This window comes from Stegastes partitus, unplaced genomic scaffold (genome assembly GCF_000690725.1).
Source record: "Stegastes partitus isolate 25-593 unplaced genomic scaffold, Stegastes_partitus-1.0.2 Scaffold363, whole genome shotgun sequence".
In the NCBI taxonomy this organism is placed as follows: domain Eukaryota; kingdom Metazoa; phylum Chordata; class Actinopteri; family Pomacentridae; genus Stegastes; species Stegastes partitus.
In genome coordinates, this window is record NW_007578094.1 from 492,086 (window position 1) to 509,690 (window position 17,605).

At 43.4% G+C, this 17,605-nt stretch overlaps 1 protein-coding gene across 1 annotated transcript in view; it reads left to right on the forward strand.

Moving 5' to 3' along the window:
- The window catches only part of LOC103359295 (myosin-10), a 57,870-nt gene that overhangs the window by 30,698 nt on the left and 9,567 nt on the right, over nucleotides 1–17,605 (forward strand). Inside the window, exons 5-17 of the mRNA XM_008284555.1 lie at nucleotides 1,223–1,325; nucleotides 5,616–5,708; nucleotides 8,015–8,078; nucleotides 8,785–8,883; nucleotides 9,429–9,572; nucleotides 9,676–9,771; nucleotides 10,373–10,491; nucleotides 11,089–11,241; nucleotides 12,254–12,427; nucleotides 12,502–12,675; nucleotides 15,620–15,734; nucleotides 17,181–17,374; nucleotides 17,490–17,605. Coding sequence (XP_008282777.1) covers nucleotides 1,223–1,325; nucleotides 5,616–5,708; nucleotides 8,015–8,078; nucleotides 8,785–8,883; nucleotides 9,429–9,572; nucleotides 9,676–9,771; nucleotides 10,373–10,491; nucleotides 11,089–11,241; nucleotides 12,254–12,427; nucleotides 12,502–12,675; nucleotides 15,620–15,734; nucleotides 17,181–17,374; nucleotides 17,490–17,605 — 1,644 coding nt within the window. The remainder of the gene's footprint in view (nucleotides 1–1,222; nucleotides 1,326–5,615; nucleotides 5,709–8,014; nucleotides 8,079–8,784; nucleotides 8,884–9,428; nucleotides 9,573–9,675; nucleotides 9,772–10,372; nucleotides 10,492–11,088; nucleotides 11,242–12,253; nucleotides 12,428–12,501; nucleotides 12,676–15,619; nucleotides 15,735–17,180; nucleotides 17,375–17,489) is intronic.

Consider the following 17,605-nt stretch of genomic DNA (forward strand, 5'->3'; position numbering starts at 1 on the left):
AAAACTACACCCCCTGTTGGCGGCATAGAGGCATAGAATCATAGTTATGGTTATGTGTTTTAAAGTAAAAATTCAGATCTGTATTGTCAAGATCTGGTGTTTGCTTGTTTCTTTAAAACACCAATGAATAGTTTCATATCGACGGACAACCACGTGAAGCAGCTGTAATGACTGAAGCATTACAGTCACAACAGTCTGCTATAAATATAAGATCTAACTCTAGGTCACAGTCAAAACAAACCACAGACGTGCTCCTTTGAGGGTTTTTTTTTTAATCTTATGACACTGTCACTTGGACAGTGATGCCACAAAACGCACAATTAAAGAGTAGCTGTTGAGTTAGCCTCGTGTTCATGTGCCACATCCCGAAGAACGGAACGGGGAGCGTCCAGGAATCTCTCACATAGGAGTTAGTTCATTAGTAGAGGAGTCCTTTGACCCTTTGACACACGAGAATTGTGACAGTGAGAGGTCCACGTTCCCTTAAAGCCACATGTTCTCAGTAAGAGATAAGAGAGTAACCGTGAGGCCTATTCCGACACTCCTGTGAAACTATGAAGACATCAGTCCACAGTGGGGTGTGCATCTACATAATCTGACCTATATTCTTGCCATACATGGCTGTTTCCAGTCCTGCACTCGAGGACTCGCCCAACAAATTCTAATGTGGCAGCTAAAACTGCAGTGTGCCGTAGAGCTGCAGTAATAGCCAGCTAGACTAAAGCCACCGGTATGCAGCTAGATGTAGTGTCGCTGGCCTGGTTTCGCTCTTGGCCCTGGTTTTTCTGGGCTCTGGGACCTGACTGCGGGAACTGTGGATGGCCCTGCCTGAACACAGCTATCATTAGGGACCGGCCAAAAGCAGGGCCTGGAAACTTTGGAGACCGGCTCGCTGAAACCACAGCATTCTCCAGTGAGACAGACAAACAAATAGACGGATTCCAAAAAACAACAGATAGGATGATGGTTACTCGCTCACCATTCACTCTTAACCGCTATAATGATGACTCAGGGTTGTGTTGGTCAGAGTTTTACAGCTTTTTGTCAGCACCTTGCTAAACTGTACACAACCTAAACAGATTTTCTTCTGTAATGTGGCCATGCCTCACAACTCAAACCTTGTAAATCATGTCAAACTCTTTGTGTTTTCTCTCAGTCGTCCTTCATTGGTTCGCGTTTTTACACTATTCATGTGTGTGCTCTCTGTGCCATTTGCTTTCAGAGGTGAATCTGGCGCTGGCAAGACCGAGAACACGAAGAAGGTCATCCAGTACCTGGCCCACGTTGCCTCCTCACACAAAGGACGCAAAGACCACAACATTCCTGTGAGAGCCCCGCTGCCTACTTCTCTCCTCCTCTATCCTTGGCCCAGCCTGGGCCTCCAGCTTTCCTTCATCTCTCACCTCTTGTCCTCTAGTCTCATTTCTCATTTCAACTGTCTCTGCTCAACAGCACATCTTTTCACCTTAAATGAAAAACAAAGTGGCCTTATTGTTATTTGTCTCTCAGAACTATTGTTGTAATTTAAAGAAACAGCAAAGAGCAGGAGGATAATGACGCCACTCTCATCCCTGTGTGTTAAATGTGAGCCAGCAGCCAGATAGCTTAGCACAAGCTAGCCTGACTCTTGTTTGTTTAATCCGTACAAAAGCTGAAGTGTTTATGTGCGAGACCTTTGCCTGGATGGGGCGCTGACTCCCTGGAACTCCTGCTGGTTGCCTGGCAACTGTCCAGAGTTAAGAAATAATCTATGATCTTCCACAAAACGGTGACGTGTCAATGCACCACAGTTTCCACACGGATTAAACAAACACGATTTAAAAAGTGGGCTGCAAGGTGGCGCGGCGGTTAGCATCGTTGCCTCACAGCTAGAAGGTCGCCTGTTCGCGTCCCGGTGAGGACACCCGGGATCTTTCTGCGTGGAGTCTCCATGTTCTCCCCGTGCAGCGTGGGTTCTCTCCGGGTTCTCCGGCTTCCTCCCACAGTCCAGAAACATGCTGAGGTTAATTGGTGATTCTAAATTGTCCGTAGGTGTGAATGTGAGTGTGCTTGGTTGTCTGTCTCTAAGTGTAGCCCTGTGATAGACTGGTTACCTGTCCAGGTGAACCTGCCTTCACCCTGAGTCAGCTGGGATAGACTCCAGCCCCCCGCGACTCTAGTGAGGGCTAAGCAGTGTATAGATGATGGATGGATGAAAAAGTGCACCTTCAGTTGTAAAGTTTCCATTTTTGGATGATTATTGTAAATGTCTGAAAGCGCCTCTGGTGAACTTTAGAGGTTCTGTAGGTGGATTCTGTTACTTTTGGACAAAGCCCGGCTAGCTGTTTCCAGTCTCCCTGTAAAGCTACGCTAATGGCTTCACGTTTAGCACAGAGGCAGCAGAGTGGTGTCAGTCTTCAAGCTCGTGCTTCCCCCAAAATGTCAAAATATTCTCTTTATGCATTGTAATCCTACTGTGTTCTTACATTTATAGTGCATAGCTAATGTTTGGCTGTGAATAAGGTAATTTACAGCTAACCTGGTAGACGTTAACATCTCTGCTAATGCTTCATTGCCATCCAGCGCCATTCTGCGAGAAGGCTGGACTAAGTGGTGTTCTGTTTCCTGTAAAAGCTTCAGGTTTTAACACTTGCATTTGTTTATCCATAACAAACAGCCCGAATCTCCCAAAGCATTCAAGCTACAGGCAAGTGTCTCTCCTGCTTTCTCAAAAAGAGTGTGTGGTCCAGTTTGTGTGTATTTTGCATGCCCTTCTCTCTAAATCTCTGCCGCTTCCGTAACGATGTTGACGGACTAATCTAAGCTTCTTTCTGCATGAGGTATTTGTTTGTGCTGGCTCAGTCTTCTCACATGATCATTTGAAACCCAGTGAATCTGCCATTAAACCGGCAGGCTCGCGATAATAAAACACTTTGTTTTATCAGTTGGTCTGGGTTTATTGGAACAGTTGGAAATTGTAGATGTGTTATTGCGAACACGCGTCAGTCAAATACCTGCTGGTAAAGCTCCTCATTGAGTGCTGGCGGAGCGTCAAGTAGTTCATATGTTGAATTTATGGAAGAAAGAGCAGCGTGATAATCAGACCACAGCCGCACCAAACATCTCTCCTCAAGCTTCATGTTTTATTATGTAGTGAATGTTTTTTTATTGCAAGTCAAGGTGTGAAATGGAGACATAAAGGCTTTTAATTCATACTTTATTCCAGCATGTTTTACTTTAGATGCATGTCTGTAGTTTGAATAGATTTTTAATGATATTATTGAGTGTTTGGGGGTTTTCAGATCATAATTCACGTCGTTTTTCCCCCCAGATAAACTCAGGTAATATGACTGAGCTTCTGCTGACACGGTTCTGACTTGAACCCAATTCCATCTTCTGTTTCTCGTGCTCTCCACAAACTCGATATTTTCTGGCTCACCTCGTCTCCGCTCGATTTATCCGGTAGCTATTTTTCTTTCTGCCCTAAACCAGTACCTGATGTTTCCTCTGCCCTTCTGTAAATCTAATAACTATAGAAGCAGAGGGAGTCTTATGTGAGTTCTGTAACCCGCAGCTCTGAGCGCGCCCGATCTGAGTAAATGCCTGTTTAATATGCTGCGTTTCAGTAGCTGAGAGTGAGTAGCTGCGACTCGGTGCCTCGGCGCTCCCCCCCTGCCAGAGTACACCGTCCACACTGAACTCCTTAATTCTGCTCTGCCTCTGCATTGCATTACGGCCGCCGCCTCTGAGCACAGGCCAGAGGAATGTCGAGCCAGGGATTGAGTGAGAGCAGAGATATGGTACAGGAAAGCAGATTGGAAAAGGGGGGAAGAAGAAGTAGTGGAGAGGAGGTGAAGCAGAGCAGAAGACTTTCATGGTTCTCTCAGAGGGAGAGATGAATGGGATCGCCGTCTCTACCGGGATTTATGCACCAGTTTCTCTGTTATTCAGAATTTGTAAGATTACAGGGAAACAAATTATGGAGGAAAACGATTACTCCCTCCTTCTGTCACCTGTGTCTGCATGTAGGTGTCAACACGTTTAGATTTACAGAGACGATATTGAAATGCTCCATGAAGATTCTTCTGTTCTTAATACTTTAAGTTCTGCAAAAGGGTGCTGTATATCATATTCCCATGTGTGGCCCATGTGTCTGGCCAGACAGGTTAGATCTTGTATTTAGAAAACTACAAGAGCTCAGTCTTGTTAATCAGGAAACTCTTGTTTCTGTGATGTTTTGCATTTTTGAATCGTACTACAAAGCAAATGCACCATTGCGAGACATTTGTTGTGTTAGCTGGCTTGTGTGTATCACAACAGCTTTCTGGTTTTTGTTATCGGGCTCTGTGGTCACTCCCAAAGAAGTCATTTGACTCTTCATTCGCACCAAATGGATAGCATGCTGCATGCTTTAGACAAACAGGTTGTTTTTATGGAGAGTCAAGAAGCACTGTTACTGAAGATAAAGCAACAGCGAAATGCTATTAGGAAGCTGTCGTGTAAGCTAACATACACTCAGTGGGCTCTCAATGCAGCAGCTTTTTTCTAATCAAACCTCCTCCAGACCAGGTTAGCTGTGCAGCATCAGTTACCATGGTGACTTAGCAGGTTAAAATAAAACCACCTTCATGAGCCTGAAAACTCTTTTTGCTCTATCTGTGCTATAAATGCCAAAGCATTAGTGTTGTCTCTGTTTCTTTGAGGTGTTATTTCTTGTCTTTATTGGAAAACATAAGTAGAAAACCAGACAGGAAATGAGAAGAGATGTACAACAAAGATATAGATGACCAGGAAGCGAACCAGGCTGTTGCATTTGTGTGTTGTGCACCTACTGAGCATCAGTCTTAATTTTCTGGTCTTCTATTCAACAACAGATTTAAGGAGGAGTGTCCTATATTCTTTTGATCGCTAACCTGCAGGATCTGCCAGCAAGTCAGAGTTCAAGCAGAACTTACTCTGTTCCTGCTGGGCAGTCGGAGTCCAGAGGAGTCTCCTCAGTCAAGGCAGGGTCTGATGTGCAGTAGAGGCTATTTTTATGCTGCCGGTGCCCTGGATAGAGGCGACTGTGTCATGTGTTGGGGAATTGAAGGTTTCAGGGGCCGCAGGGAATGTCCCAACCGCCTATCAACCGCCAATTGAGATTTGGGAGGAAGCCATCATTACCATCCGGGTGGTACGCTTTCTGGATATATAGAGGGTATATCATCACCACCAGAGGAATGCGCAGGCCGGAAGAAGCCTCTCACTCATCAACACAAACTAACCGCTCACTATAGGGCATGTGGCAAAACACACTCGCTGCAGTGCTTTTGTGGTTTCACGGGTTCTGTCCGAGTGTTTGGTTGTCTTGGCCCCGTCGAGTTCCCTCAACAGAAATCACATTGTGCTGCAGCTGACTAAAGTGAAGCCAACGGAGCCATGATGAATCGCTGTCTGTCTGAAAGATTGCTGTTGCATATTGACTTGGCTCCGTTTTTCTGCTCTCTCTGGTTCTGCCTTGCCAGCTTGTGTAAGTCCTGGAGACGCAGAAATATTTGATTAATGGTAATAATAAAGGAGATTAATTTACGCAGTACCAGGCGTTAGGATTGTCTGACAGCGAGCTGGCTTCTTTACCTCTCTGTCTTCCTCCACAGGGTGAGTTGGAACGGCAGCTCCTGCAGGCCAACCCCATCCTTGAATCTTTTGGCAACGCCAAGACGGTGAAGAACGACAACTCGTCTCGCTTTGTGAGTTACCGCTTCAGTTATCGCTCTGTTGATGTAAACATGTGTACAGATAGCAGAAGGGAAACAGAATCACCTGAGCAGATGTGCATAAAGAGATGTTGTTCTTGTAGATTAATCGTAGCAACTGCTTGAGTTCCTTGAAGACGTCCAATCCAAGAAGCTTCATCAGCTCTGACTGACTAGTTGGGAGTTCCAGATACTTATTAAGGAGACATTAACACCTGAGTTTTGGTTTTAATTGGGGGTTTGTTGCTCCTCCCCCTTGTTATGTGAGTCGTTAGTACTCCTCCTGACACAATGAGGTTCATTAGGGTCTGTTGTGGCTAGATGTGGATGTGGGTTCAGCTTCCTGGGGAGAGATCTTAGGACTGAATTGTAAACAGATGAGAGGTGACGCCTCAGACCTCCACCTCTGTTGAGGGATGGTCTGTCCAGTTTGACATAGATAACTTCTTTCAACCCTCTCTCAAACTGTCTGTCCTCCCTGAGTTTGAAACCGAAACTCAGGTGTTAATGACTCCTTAAGGATATCTGGAACTCCCAACTAGTCAGTCAGAGCTGATGAAGCCTCTTGGATGAGAGGTGGAACGTCTTCAAGGAACTCAAGCGAGTCCAGTTGCTACGATTAATCCACAAGAACAACCATGACCTGGATGACTGAGAATCTTCACAGACATAAAGAAATGTTCCTAATATCAAGTAATTATTCATTTAAAAAGTTTTGAAACCGTTAGTGTTTCTGTTCCACTTTGAAAGGGGAGCACCCAGTCCTCGTTAGTATAGTCACTATACTATAGGAGATACTGTCCACTATACTATAGTGGACAGTATCTCCGCCTGTCATGTGGAAGACCGGGGTTTGATTCCCTGATGGGGAGTGTGAAGTTTTGAGGATTGGGTCAGTTGTTAAGAATTCCTCCTTGTATTTAATAACTGTAGATGTCTTTGGGTTGCAGATGAAACAAGACATTTGAGGGCGTTAATTTGAACTTTTCAACACACCAATTAAAGTTTTTTTTGCCATTTTATAGACCAAACAATTGATTAGCTGAGAAACTAATTCGCAGATTAAACAACAGAATAAAAAATCATGAGTTGAAGCCCCAAAGCACACATGCTTCTATTGCCAGTTGACTATGTAGACTATAAAAATAGTATTTGTTTGTGTTTAACATCTTTAGTGCTTGTTTTAACTCGAGGGTTGAAATGTATTCTGATATAATTCTATATAAATATACAATCCTCAAAATTAGATTTGTAAAAGCGATGGTTCCAAATAGCTTTCATGTTTTAAAACTGTACATTAAGCTGTTTTGCTCTCATTTGGGATAAATAAAACGGTATTATTAGTTATTAGAGCTCAATGAATGAAAAGATAAACCCCGGTTTCATGTCTGTATGGTGAATATGAAGTTAAGTCTACTTGCCAGTTAGCTTAGCTTAGCATAAAGACAAAAACACCACACCGATTAGACCTTCTTGTGATCGCCAATTAAAACCTTCTAGCTCACTTCTTTGGTAGTCGAACAACAGGGAGTTGCTGCTCTCTGCCAAGAACCAGGCACATGACAGCCAGTAAGCCACAGCATGTCGTACTCGTGTCGGCTTTTAAGACAACGTGTCGGTTTGTGAGCTTTTTAGAGGTTTGTTGGTGGATTTTCTTCACATTTGGATAAATGACTGAGCAGCATCAGTTTTCTCATCTAATTCAGTTAACAAGAGAACAAATGACATTATTTCTTGAATGGAGCTTTTTAAAAATATAATTATGTAATATGAGAATGTTTAATAAAAATCTGAATATTTTCGTAGGTCTGGTTTCATAAGTCTTTATTATAAGGTGGACTGATGCCGTGCTTCTCTATTATATTATCTCTGATAATGTTGTGACAACTTCTCACACTCGCCGAGCGCCGTGGTCGAGTTTACCCGCCACGGCGCTGAGGTCCACATGAATCAGCGGCTGTCTCAGTGAATACCAGGAGACAGATGGGCACACACACATTCACACACACACACACACACACACACACACGGTCAGGAAACCACAGACATGCCTGAGATTCTTTCTGACCTGTTAACCTGGCATTTCCTAATATAGGCATTTTGTTCTTCGCTGCGATTCTGTCATCTGCAAGAATCCACAAGGTGATATTTAAAACGCAGCTGCGCTACGAGGCGGAAGAAAATAGATGGATGACAGCTGCACGCGCTCGCATACGAACACGCTGGCATCATCGGCTTTTTAACTATCCTGTGAAGTTCAATAACCTTTTTTTCTAACTTGTGCGTGTTGTTTCCTGCAGGGGAAGTTTATCAGAATCAACTTTGATGTCACCGGCTACATCGTTGGGGCCAATATTGAAACCTGTATCCTTATTACCGGGACACACTGAGTGCTTAAAACACAAAGAGCTTAAAGACGGGGTACGCTTCGAGTTTATAGAGACTCACCACAGCCTGTGCTGCACCACAAGAATCCCGTTATGCGTGTTTCCCAGACGAATCTAGAGCTCAGTGAGGTGTAAAGAAATAAGAAGCAGATTTATTCCCAGGTATAGTTTACACAACACGAGGAATTTGTTCTGGTGGGTTGCTGCAACAATAAATATATAAATAAAAATAAAAGTAACTGTAATAGTGCAAAGCAGAAGCAAAAAATATTGTGGAGTGAAGAATTACAGTTAAATTTAAATAAGTAGTATTATTTACAAGAGTATTGAAGGTGCAGATATATTGATATTTACATTTATCCAGATGAAATTAACTCTTCAATGTTATATCTCTTTTTTTTTTTTAAATTCAAGTTTGTTGTTCCTGGTGAGAAAAGAATGGAAAAGACTCCTTATGTGTGAATTTGTTTGGAGAACAAATAAAGATTTGATTTTTCACAAATTTGTTGTTTCATTGGTGCTGAGGACTTTCTTGATTTGAGGTGCTAGCTGCTAAAGTTTACACAATCAATTACCAAAAAATTAGAACTTTTCCAGTCCAAGCAGGTGTTTCTTCCTCGTCAGTAAAAGTATGTTTATTTTTCATGCTGTGGTTTTCGTCAGTCCTTAACTTTTCCTCTCAGATCTTCTGGAGAAGTCGAGGGCCATCAGACAGGCCAAAGACGAGAGGACCTTTCACATTTTCTACCGCCTGCTGGCAGGAGCTGGAGAGCATCTTCGAAGTGAGTGACCGATCGGGATAAACATCGTTTTTAAAGCAGTGACAGAGAGATTCTGTTAATCTGCTTCAGGCGAGGAGCAGAGCTTTAGGAGAGCTGGTTCGAGTTAGAGCCAGCAGAACAAAATTTTCTCTCTTGTTAACTTTTAATTTTCCTTGTTAGCACATTGTTTCACGGTGATGCATATTCAGACACTAAAAAGTGAGCCCTTTACAGCATATTTTTCCTATGAACTAGAGGATTTAAAAGGCCACGCAATCCCTCCGTCACTTACGTAATTACTCCGTGTGGTGGCTGAATTGCCTTTTTCTAAAAATGGACGCTGGCACATACCTCACTGTAATCTTCCATCAAACAGTCCAATTTTCATAAAAGTTCTGACTTTATCAGGCTGAAATAAGTACACAATGATTCCAGCATGCAACACACATATGAACTAAGACAAACTGACTGCAAACGCTAAAAAGATGATGATTTAAACGGCCGTTTAAGTCATCTTTAATGGGAAAACCTCTATAAAAAGCATCTGTGTTTGCTTTTCTCTTCAGCGGACCTGCTCCTCGAAGGCTTTAACAACTACCGTTTCCTATCAAATGGGAACATTCCCATCCCGGGCCAGCAGGACAAGGAGAACTTCCAGGAGACGATGGAGGCCATGCACATCATGAGCTTCTCCCACGATGAGATCGTCTGTGAGTAATGCTTCCAGATGTTCCCTTAAAACAAAGCACACTCTTGCTTCTTTCTTCCTCTCTGGCATTATCTAACAAAGCGTTCTCGTCTTGTCCTCTCCAGGCATGTTGAAGGTGGTGTCTGCGGTGCTGCAGTTCGGCAACATCGTCTTTAAAAAGGAGAGGAACACCGACCAAGCCTCCATGCCCGAGAACACAGGTACACAATCCAAATAAACACACACTGGTATCAGTCATTAATCCAGAATGTGAGATGACTGTGAGCCTCCAGCTTCCACCACAACAGGTGGCGTAAAGCCGTCCACGTGTTACACGCTCACACGATTTACTCATTCACTGTGAGCACACGCGTTATAAGAAACACGATTACGCTGAAGCTCCGTGATGCGTCTCCTTATATAGGAGGGCTTGTAACGTCTGGATCTGGTCAGCAACATCAGACTGTCCTGCGTCCTCGTCACATAGAAAGGAGTCAAATGAAATGCCCATATAAACGCATATGCAGCTTGTATTATTAAATTCTCAGGGCCCATTAAACATATTGCTCATTTAAAGAAGTAATTCACTCACAGTGCAGCCAGGATATGCAAACATTTGGTGCATCCGTCAGGCGGTGTTGCTTTCAGGAGTCTCTGTGTGAGTTTTAATGTGATTTTTTGAACCCAGCATCAAACTTAAATTCATAAGAGAGTTACAGATGTGGTGTTATTCTATAAAAGCTGGTGTTATACACCCTGGAATGAAATCAGCATTTGCATTATGCAGTAAGCCGCATGCCTGATGTTCCCTTCTCCTCCCAGCGGCGCAGAAGCTCTGCCACCTGCTCGGAATGAATGTTATGGAGTTCACGAGAGCCATCCTCACCCCGAGGATCAAAGTGGGCCGCGACTACGTGCAGAAGGCCCAGACCAAAGAACAGGTAGGAGGCCGCTGAAGGTTCGGTTGAGATGGAGATTATTTTCTAAAACTCAAATTGCTTGTTTTCATCAGCAGTCCATTTCCATCAGTCCATCCATTCCTGTCTCCGCTGAGTTAAAGAGAAAGACGTGATCAACTCTCTAAAACCCCAAAAATTAAAAAAAAAACTAAAGCCAAACTCTCATAACTGGAAGCAGAAACGTGGGAATGTTTTGTATTTTTGATCAATCATCAGTTTGCTTGAATTTTAACTCATTCAAATAATCTGTTAAACCACAATTATGTTTGCGTTCCATATTTTTTAAACCTGAAAAATATTCGGTTCCACTTTGTGCTGTGATATCATCCTGTTTAGACGATACTTCATCTTTTTTTTCTTTTTTTTTTTGCAAATCCAAAGCATGTGTTTGGACACGTCATCCACACCATCTGGCTAATGGATCGTCCTAATTGTAGCCCGTTGTCTGATGTCATACTGAGATTAATCCACATTCCAGACTCAAGCAGCCACGCAGAGTTTTAAATTCCTGTATTGCACTCGTGTCTCACATGTATTATTAATAACGTCTTTCATCTCCCGCTCTTTGTTTTGCCTCAGGCCGACTTTGCTGTTGAAGCGCTGGCCAAGGCGACGTACGAGCGGCTGTTCCGCTGGCTGGTCCACCGCATCAACAAGGCCCTGGACCGGACCAAGCGACAGGGGGCGTCTTTCATTGGCATCCTGGACATCGCCGGCTTTGAGATCTTTGAGGTGCTGATCGAAGTGATTCAATACTAACAAGAGCTTTTACACAGATTATGAAGTGAGCTGCTGCACTTCTTTTCCTTCATAAAACAAACCAATGATGAGGCTCGACTGAACATTTGACATTTTTTGATTAGTTTATCCAGTTCATGCAAATTAACCTTCTCAGTCCAAAGTGGTTTTTGGGTGTGCTTGGTTCTTCTGGACTCGTTTTTCCCTGTAATCATAATAATCTACCGTAAACACTCCTGCTTCTCGATGGAAACAGCACAACTATGGATAGAAGTAGAGAAGACATGTGCAACATCATAAAAAAGAAGTGAAGAGTTCATTTGCAAAAACAGAAACTCCATCTTCACAAACCTTCAGAAAACCCACCTATCCATCATCTACCTGAGACATTATCAATCATCAATCAGTTGTCTCTATTTTTGTCATTTCTACTGAGTCAAATCCACTCAGCTTCAGATTGATTGATATTATCTCAAGCAAACAACAAAAAAATAAAGTTTTCTGAGTTATCTGTTTTTGCAAATGAACTCTTCAAGTGTCCACAGGTGTTGCCACTGCTGGACAAGAATGGCAACTCTACTTAGTGTGGATATTTTACTACTTACATTTCTGATTTGCTTCCATACTTGTCTCCTTGCTGCAGTTCAGCCTAACAGTCCCTGAGTTTTTGTCACATGACTATTGGCCACAGCTGATCCACTAACGGCTTTACGTCAAGGAGCGCAGAATTTTTTGTCACAGAATCTGTTGTAAACGATTTGTTGAACGAGACGTGTCGAATAAAGTGATTTGTACAAAATATTCCAACGTTGAGCTCAGGTTTTCAGTTTTCCAGTGGAACATAACACGCTTTCCAAGCTTGCTGGCAGGTTTCTGGGTTCAGAGGAGTTAAAGCACATTCTTTATCTGTTTATATAAACAATCAGTCCCGTTTAAACAATGATCCCCAAGAAAAACATTTCACCAAAACTAAATTCTGCTTTTCACTTCTTTTTTTTGTTTCCAGCTGAACTCCTTTGAGCAGCTATGCATCAACTACACCAACGAGAAGCTGCAGCAGCTCTTCAACCACACCATGTTCATCCTGGAGCAGGAGGAGTACCAGAGGGAGGGCATCGAGTGGAGCTTCATCGACTTCGGCCTCGACCTGCAGCCCTGCATCGACCTCATCGAGAGGCCGGTCAGTGAGAACACGCCGTGTACGCACGCCCGCTACTATGAATGCACTGTACTGAACCCCGTTTGTCTTCTCAGACTAATCCTCCTGGTATCCTGGCTCTGCTGGACGAGGAGTGCTGGTTTCCCAAGGCCACTGACAAGACATTTGTAGACAAAGTGCTGCAGGAGCAGGGAACACACACCAAGTTTCAGAAGCCACGTCAGCTAAAGGACAAAGCTGACTTCTGCATCATCCACTACGCTGGCAGGGTACGTATATCAGCGCCGTTGAAGTGTCTTGCATTCTGATTATCGCTGCACTTAAAAATGTATTCTACGAGGCAAAAACTAAAGTGGAAGCAATTTTTAAAGCCTTGGGTTTTTCCATGTTCTCTTTACAACTTTGCTTCTGGCCCGTGTTTCTCCGAGGCACAAACTTTGCTCCTCTGATGGCACCGTTATCCAGGTCAGTGCGCTAAAACAAAAGCCCAGTTGTCTCACGGCTGCTGCAGGAAACCCACATCTGGTTCACATTGGTGTGACATTGAGCCTTTGATGCCTGGCGGTTACATAACGGCGGTTTTCAACTTTCACCTTTGAGTGGCGGTTTGTGAAGAGAAAGCGATACTCGAAGCATTCCAGAGAAGTCAGAAATCTGATATCAGCAGCAGAGTGATAGTTTAATTATGGGTTACCTGTCTCTCTTTTTTCCTCCAATGCACATGTGTTTATGAGCACGGTAAGGACCATCCGTCAACGTCAGTCCTGATCCTCACCCTGACAAACAGGTGGACGACTCAGACAGATATTTAGCATCCAGCGTTCAACACTAGGTCCCAGGATTAAGTTTAAACTTCACCAAATAAATCCTGCATGACAGAGTGATTCTGAAGAGGAAAGGAAGATGTGAGTTTGCTTTTCCAGGATCCTGATTAAACCCACATGCAGATCTCACATTCTTGGTCTCAGGTTGCTGACCGTGTCATTTACTTATTATGTTCTGCTCTAATCCAATACTCTTCATAGTTTGTCAGATGTTTGAAAAACACGTACGAGTCATCATCGTGTTTCAGAGACTAATCCCAGCCCAACGCGCTGTGGCTGGGCGTCCCGGCTGCACTGCCAATCAAACACAATGTGCAAATAATATAAAGCCCTTATTTTAGCCCTTGTGTAATTAGCCAGTGATTGAGGTGTAATCCAACTGAGACTCTTGTCACGTCAGTATTGAATGCAGATATTTCCTGTGATTGGCTGAACTTGTTACCACTCATTGTGTGGTCTGAGATAGCGAACAGAGCACATCTGGTGCTGCGTGGAGGTTAAAACAACTGCAGAGTGGTATTTGGAAACGGTACTGGTGCCAGATCTAGCTGTCAGTTTAGACTGTTGCAGACAGGTGACGAGATCGAAAACCAATCCTCTGAATTTATGTTTTATAATCACTTTATTTTTTACACTGTAAATGTTGTGGTAGAACAGTGAAGAAGAGGAAAAGAATAGATGCTTATAGGAGAGTTTACATGAAAATATGATTTGATGCTAATTAAGGCTGCTGTGAGATCCAGCAGAAGGCTCAGTGGTTAGCACAGTTAGCCGCACAGCTAGCAGGTCGCTGGTTCACATCCCGGTGAGGACACCAGGGATCTTTCTGCATGGAGTCTCCATGTTCTCCCCGTGCAGCGTGGGTTCTCTCCGGGTTCTCCAGCTTCCTCCCACAGTCCACAAACATGCTGAGGTTAATTGGTGATTGTAAATTGTCCGTAGGTGTGAATGTGAGTGTGCTTGGTTGTCTGTCTCTAAGTGTAGCCCTGTGATAGACTGGTTACCTGTCCAGGTGAACCTGCCTTCACCCTGAGTCAGCTGGGATAGACTCCAGCACCCCATGACCCTAGTGAGGATTAAGGTGTAGAGATGATGGATGGATGATCCAGCAGAAAAATATATCACAATAAAATGTTTAATTTCAGGCAATACCAATAATTATTGATCATTTTTAATTACCTATCTTGAGGAAAGACCAGCAGAAATATGGTTTAATTTAATTTTTACCACATCACTTGGAATGGAACCGCCATAAAATACAATTACAGGCGTAAATAATAGTAAATTAGGATAAAGTAATGATCTCAAAATCACAGCATAGTGAGCCTTGGAAGACTAAGATTGAAGCCAACGGTAAGAGTCTCAGTTATCCAGTTCTATTATTGAGGGCAGCTCAGCAGGTAGCGCGCTTGGGCTTTGTTCATGCAACCAAATTTTAATTACTTTTTCATAGAGGTTTGTGAGTCAAACTTTCAAACATTGTATGGAATAATTTTTATGTTGTGTCCATCATCCGTACATATCACATTAACAGTCTTGAGACTAAACTCAAGCCAGATAAGCCTTCCTCTCCTTCACTCATGCTGCTAAACACGCCCTCGTCACGATGACAATACTCCCGATTCTGGATTATGGCGACATCATTTGCCGCTAATGCGCCCTTCTACACTCACCACTGTGACCTCTATAAACTGGTGAGGCGGCTTTCCCCTCATACTCGCTGGCTTCACCACTGGTTTCATTTCATTTACAAGTCAACTCTGGCTAAGACACCTCCCTACCGGTCCTCTCTTCTTCACGTCGCCCATAATCCTCATCATACTAGGTCTAGTGAATACATAGAGCTCATCATCCCCGATACCGCTGCTATTTTTGGCCATAACTCTTTTCCCAAAACACTCTCAAACTTGCACCTCTGTCTCCGCTCACCACCTTCAAGCTTAAAATCCAACAGATTGTAGTCGACTGTTGCTGCTGCTGATCACGCCGGACTTTACTTATATACTTATACACACACACACTTTCTTACACCTCATGCACACCTTTTTTCACTCACATGCACATTTGTTTACTTTTGTTCTATGTTATGTTTATGTGTCTATTTGTGTCTGTAGTTTAAATGTGTATTTGTTCCTGCCGGTGCCTCTTGGCCAGGTCATGTTTGCAAACTGGTTCTCAAATATTTTTACCTGGTAAAATAACGGTCAAATAAATAAAACAAAAAATATCGTTTATATCCTGAATTGTTTTGCTTTTCTTCTGTTTACTTGACAAACTGTGTGTAACTAAATGATAAGGTTTTTTCCTTTTGGGGTTTTATGTCAACATGCTAGTTTTGCCTTTTCTGTTGTGCAGCAGCTAAAACGATGAATCCCTCGTGTTCCTTTAGGTCGACTACAAAGCCGACGAGTGGCTCATGAAGAACATGGATCCTCTGAACGACAACGTGGCCACGCTGCTGCACCAGTCCACCGACAAGTTTGTGGCTGAGCTCTGGAAAGACGGTGAGTCTCGTGTTATAGAGGCTCATTCAAATGTACAGAAGCGTAGTGAGATATGTGAGTCTATCTACTGTGTCTGTATCAGTCCAGAAAGATGTTGCCCGTCACTTTTTATCTTGAGTTTAACTCGTGTTTGATGAACAGTTTCTCTCCTCTCTCGCTACCGTCAGAGCTAGCAGGCTGATTTATGGTTTGTCTAATGTTGGATGACTTTTGCCAGCAAAAACATGAATTTGTTATTAATGCTGTGTATTCTCCTCCAGTGAAACCTTCTTAATTTTTCCCTCAGACGTTAGCCATGACCCTGAGAATCCTTGTTTTCATTTGACATTCTTAAGAAGTCACAGACTGGTCGTATAGATGGTTGTATAACACTTTCTGGACTAATCTCTGAGCTTATCAGAAAGCTAATAAGGCAGCCGAGAAGCTTGAGAAGCTAAAATAACACACGTTTTAAATGATAGCATGGCTTTGATAATATATATGTGTATCGTAGTACTGCAGTGGATTTACCTCTCAGTCCTTTTTAAATCCTAACCTGTGCTGTGAACGTATGTCTGTGGGAGTGTGAGTGGATGAATGGTGGGCGTGTTTGCACGCCCACTTTCTTTTTCTCTCTTACTCTCCTGTCTTCTCTCTCTGTCTGTGTCTCTGTTGCTGTAGACATTCAGACGTTTCAGAGAGCCTCTTTCTATGACAATGTGTCTGGGCTCCATGAAGCTCCAGGTGAATGATAGAAACACTTTGTGTACCACCGGCTGCCTCTCATCCTCTGCACCGGAGGGCTCATTGGTTCCATGTTCTGTCATGGCTGCACTGTGCACCCGTCTAAAAGCTCCCCTCTGGCTTTGCATGGCTCAGCTCCAGTTGTGTTTAAAACCTCTGGTACTAAAAATCTTCTGTTATTACTGGTGGCCTAGAATTATTCTGACAACTGTTGCTTGAATGTGGAGCCAGGTAAGGCCTTTCTGTTTGTATTGTTTAAAATAAAAAAAAAAAAGCTTATCTAGCTCTAAGTGAATTCTCACAATGAAAAACAGTTATTGTTAAAAATTATATTGTTAAAAAGCGGAAAGTCACATTTGTGCACGCGAGAGAGGACAACATGCTAGCTAGCTAAATGCTAACTAGCCAGATATCAACAGCCTCTTTCCATAATAACAGACTCTACCTTTAATGTTGCCTGTACAATCAAACCAGCCGACAGTGTTGTCCGTCTTCATGCTTTGTCTCACAGAAAAGAGCAAACCCTGCTCCGCTGAACGCATCAACCTTTATTGGCAGTTTTCACATTTCATTCAAACACCAATGAAAGCCTCACTTCCTTGGATTTTCTCTTTTCTTCCTTCATTAAAGAGTTTTTTCTATCAGTTAAAACCACCATCGAAGACGTCAATACATAAAGCCCTCCATTCATTACTCCTTGTCGTCTAATTTTTTATTCCCCAGTTGACCGGATCGTGGGTCTGGACCAGGTTGCGGGCATGAATGAGACGGCGTTTGGTGCCGCCTACAAGACCAAGAAGGGCATGTTCCGCACCGTGGGGCAGCTGTACAAGGAGCAGCTGTCCAAACTGATGGCCACGCTGAGGAACACCAACCCCAACTTCGTCCGCTGCATCATCCCCAACCACGAGAAAAGGGTGAGACTCGTGATCACTACATCTGTTGATCAACGAGTCTAGATGAGATGCTCTTGTTAAGTGAAGTGCATTTACACAGAACCTTTACTAAGACATCATCGTGTTCCTCACTCAGGCTGGGAAGCTGGACCCCCACCTGGTTCTGGACCAGCTGAGGTGTAACGGTGTGCTGGAGGGGATCCGTATCTGCAGACAGGGATTCCCCAACCGCATCGTCTTCCAGGAGTTCAG